The sequence below is a fragment of the Austrofundulus limnaeus genome, unplaced genomic scaffold (assembly GCF_001266775.1).
Source record: "Austrofundulus limnaeus strain Quisiro unplaced genomic scaffold, Austrofundulus_limnaeus-1.0 Scaffold332, whole genome shotgun sequence".
NCBI classification, from domain to species: Eukaryota; Metazoa; Chordata; class Actinopteri; order Cyprinodontiformes; family Rivulidae; genus Austrofundulus; species Austrofundulus limnaeus.
Window position 1 is genome coordinate 223,167 of NW_013952734.1, and position 3,815 is coordinate 226,981.

General features: G+C 35.0%; 1 protein-coding gene across 2 annotated transcripts in view; it reads left to right on the forward strand.

Moving 5' to 3' along the window:
- Positions 1-3,815, forward strand: part of rilpl1 (Rab interacting lysosomal protein-like 1) — a 64,004-nt gene that overhangs the window by 35,071 nt on the left and 25,118 nt on the right. The window contains exon 5 of one of the 2 annotated variants that reach the window (XM_014022487.1): positions 424-1,113. In XM_014022487.1, the coding sequence (XP_013877941.1) occupies positions 424-615 (192 nt within the window). In that variant the 3' untranslated portion in view covers positions 616-1,113. Of the gene's footprint in view, positions 1-423; positions 1,114-3,445; positions 3,604-3,815 lie in introns of those variants that run through there. The other variant, XM_014022486.1, reaches the window with a different exon arrangement.

Here is a 3,815-nt window from a genome sequence, read left to right on the forward strand (position 1 = left end):
GATCCAAGCTGCTCTTAAGAAGTGGTTGGACCACAGCATGTTTAAATGCTGCTGGAACACAACCTGAAGAGAGAGAGGTGTTAACAAAATTTAAAATCCATGGACCTACAGAATTAAAAACCTCCTTCAGCAGCCTAGGTGGAACACTGTCACTAGGACAATGTGAAGGCCTCAGCTTCAAGGCTATTTCAGAAACCTCAGACAAGGACACAGGTTCAAAATTATCTAAAATAGCTGAGGAAACAGTAGGCAAAGCATGTGCTTGGATGGAGTTTTACTGCTGAAGAATAAAAATGTTTAACAGAATTCACTTGGTTTTCTGTGCAATTATTCTGGCTTCCAATTTTTGATCATGTTTTCTTATGATACTGACAACAAAATTCAGTAAAGTTATAATAAAGGTTTGTTTTTTTACTCCRCCAGAGTGGTAATACTGCCACCATGATGTTGGGTGCTGAGGGCTGGTCAGAAAGATCGAACCCATTCCAGCTAATAATGAGCAGGTTTGACCCAGCTCTGCAGTCCCCATCTCTTTCCTTTAGTCCAAAAAGACACAAGGATGAGGAGGATGAAGATCAAGCAGCATTGCTTTGGGTATGCAGAAATGCATGTTAAAAAAATAGGGTGGTGTGTTATCTAACACTAAACTTGCATTCCTTACAATAGCACGGCTGGCTGTATGTGTAAAAACAGAAAACCTGGTGGTGTGTTACACTGACCCTGGGAACATTATATCATGGCTCTGCATGGCACTTTGACAACAAATGACTGTGTCAGAGGGGATTTTTTTCTCCTCAGACAACTGGGTGAGACTTTCTATATTACAAAACCTCTAAATATAGATCATTGACAGTTCAGCTTCTAGCAGCACTTCAAGTTGGTCCTTTATGCATTTAAAACACTGACAGTAAACTACAAAAATGACATTTTCTGCCCAAAGCAGTGTGAATGATGATGAACGACTTTGTTGGTTTGCTGAAGGAGCTAAAATTGAGTGGTAAAAACTCAAAGTAGCAGATCACTACCTGCATGCTAAAAGAGTCAAAATGCTAACTAAAGGTGGCAAAAAGTTAATTAAAAACTAAATGTAGCTAAACTCTAGCTAAAAGCAACAGGACTGCCAGGTATAAGCTAAAAATACCAAAAGGATCCCTAAAAACTATAAGGAGCAAAGGTCAATTAAAAATGTAGCCAAACTTCAGCTAAGCACAAGGAAAAGCAAGCTAGAAGCTAAACATAAAAGGTTAATAAAAGGTTAGTCAAAAGTAGCAAAATGTTAGCCTAAAGTAGCAAAAAGCTACTTAAAAACTAAATGTAGCAAAACAGTAAAGGATTTGGAAGAATCTATAAGTAACAAAAAGCAAACTAAATAATATAGCAGCAAAAAGGCCAGCTAAAATTAAGAATTGGCTAAAAACTAAAAATAGCAATAGGACTAGCTATAAACTAAAAGTAAGAAGCTGTGTACAAATTCAGGGGCTGGGTCCTTGGTATACTGCAAAAACCATGAAAAGTGGCTGTGAATTTGGTCAGTTGAGCCTTCTGCTTTATTCATCAAAAAGAAAAAATAAGTAGGTCCTCTGGATGGTTCTTCTTTAGTGAAACGTTTCGTCTCTCCTCCAAGAGACTTTTTCAGTCTGAGAGTTTCAGGTGAACTCAGTCTTAAAAGCACTGCCCCCACATGGTGGACAATGATAGTGGACATAGTGGAGGCAGTGCTTTTAAGRCTGAGTTCACCTGAAACTCATCAGACTGAAAAAGTCTCTTGGASGAGAGATGAAACGTTTCACTAAAGAAGAACCCATCCAGAGGACCTACTGTTTTTTTCTTTTAGATTTTTTTTCTACCTGGATTACTGAGATGCATCAGAACCTTCTGCTTTATTCCCTCCCTTACTTACCCTGGCATATGTCCTTTCACCTAGCAACCGCAACAATGCTAAACAAAAGCAAAAATAGATCAAAATGAGCAAAATATTAATATTATCAGTATAATTAATATCATTAAACAACAAAATTAGCTTAAAGGCAATTATTGATTATTATTATTATTATTATTATTATTATTATTGTTGTTGTTGTTGTTGTTGTTGTTGTTGTTGTTGTTGTTATTATTATTATTTATTTTGCTATACCAGCTTGTTTGATTCTTGACAAGAATAAAAAAAACATGTCTATGCAAATGACAAATGCATTAACAACACAACCACTTTAAACTTTATTTATTCCACCAGATTTTTATTATGACCCCCAATAATCAAAGTGGGGGTGATATTGTTTTCATACAGTGTATTTTATTTTTCTCAAACTTATAAATAGCACGGAAACGGCTGTATCTAGCAGCATGAAAATTGGTACGAATGTAGAAGTGGCTGACCTACAATGTTAAAAGTGACCAGATTTAATAAAGATTTTTTTGTACTTTTTTTTAACATTCCAAGATAAACAGAATCATTGGAAAACTCCTTGGAAGTGGATTCAGACCTGCAAGTTGTTCTTTATATAAAGTGCAACATTTTCTTTCTGCATATATGTATGCTTATACTTTTATTATGCATAATTCTATACAATATTATTCAAACTGATTTTTATAAATATAATAAAATATTTATTTTTTTTGCATGTAACAAACTTCAAACAGAATCTTGAATTTAGTATTTATACTTTATTTGTTCCACTGTTTCCAAGTTTAAACCTGAAGTTATCTGAATAAAAACATCAAGTTCACTATTCTCCGAGTCTTTAGGCGGTGCTGTAAGAAACTCTGAAAAAATAAATTTAAAAAATGAATGTTTGTTTATGTTTTATTAACATTTAATTTTTCTTTATTTATCGGAAAGTTTGTTAAACTTCTATATACAGTATATTTCTGTGAGAATTATTCCACGTAGAAACATTAAAACATAGCAACTACGGTAGTTTGTGTATAATTATTTCTTAGATGTAAAATTTCTTGTCTTCTTCTGCAAATCAAATTCTGAATATCTACTGTTTGAAAGTTTTACAATATATTGCTGTCATCATATTCAAAATTACTTTTTTTTCTTAAAATGTTCAATATGTTCCATTGTGAATAAAATGAGTTCTTGAGATCATAAATCATTGCATTTTACACAACATCCAACCTTTTGGAATTGAAGTTGTGAACAAAAGCACTGAAACAAAAAAACGCTCATGTGTGACTTTTAGTCCAACACTTGCCAGGAGGTGATGTGCGATGAAGATATACCATACCATACCATCTTTATTTATAGAGCACTTTAAACACCCACAGGACCAAAGTGCTGTCCACATAATAAAACATGCATAAATTCATAAAATCAAAAAATAAAAAGATATGCCTGCTGTTTTTAAATATTTCACTAAAGTATCCACACTTCCTTCAACTCATTTTTTTCCTTCTTTTGGTGTGTTTGAGTTTGTATGATACATTTCTCCCTCGGCAGGAGGCATTTTGTGAGGAGGACGAGTCAGGTGGCCTGGACCCCAAGGACCCCAATAGGCCCCGGTTCACCTTGCAAGAACTGAGGGACGTCCTACATGAGAGGAATGAACTCAAAGCCAAAGTATTTCTACTTCAGGAGGAGCTGGCGTACTACAAGAGGTACTGGCTCTTTTATTTTCTTATTTATTCATGTTGTTCCTATGACTTTATTATTCACACTTTGAACCAGGGTTGTAGAAATTTTGTGAAATGATGAATGATATTAAAATTGTGAGCTTTCTCCAGCTTTTTATTGCCAGCTGTCGATTATGGCTGTGTCCAAAACGACAGGCCGGGTCCTCCGGAGGACCCAGACTACCCGGTCTCGGCGG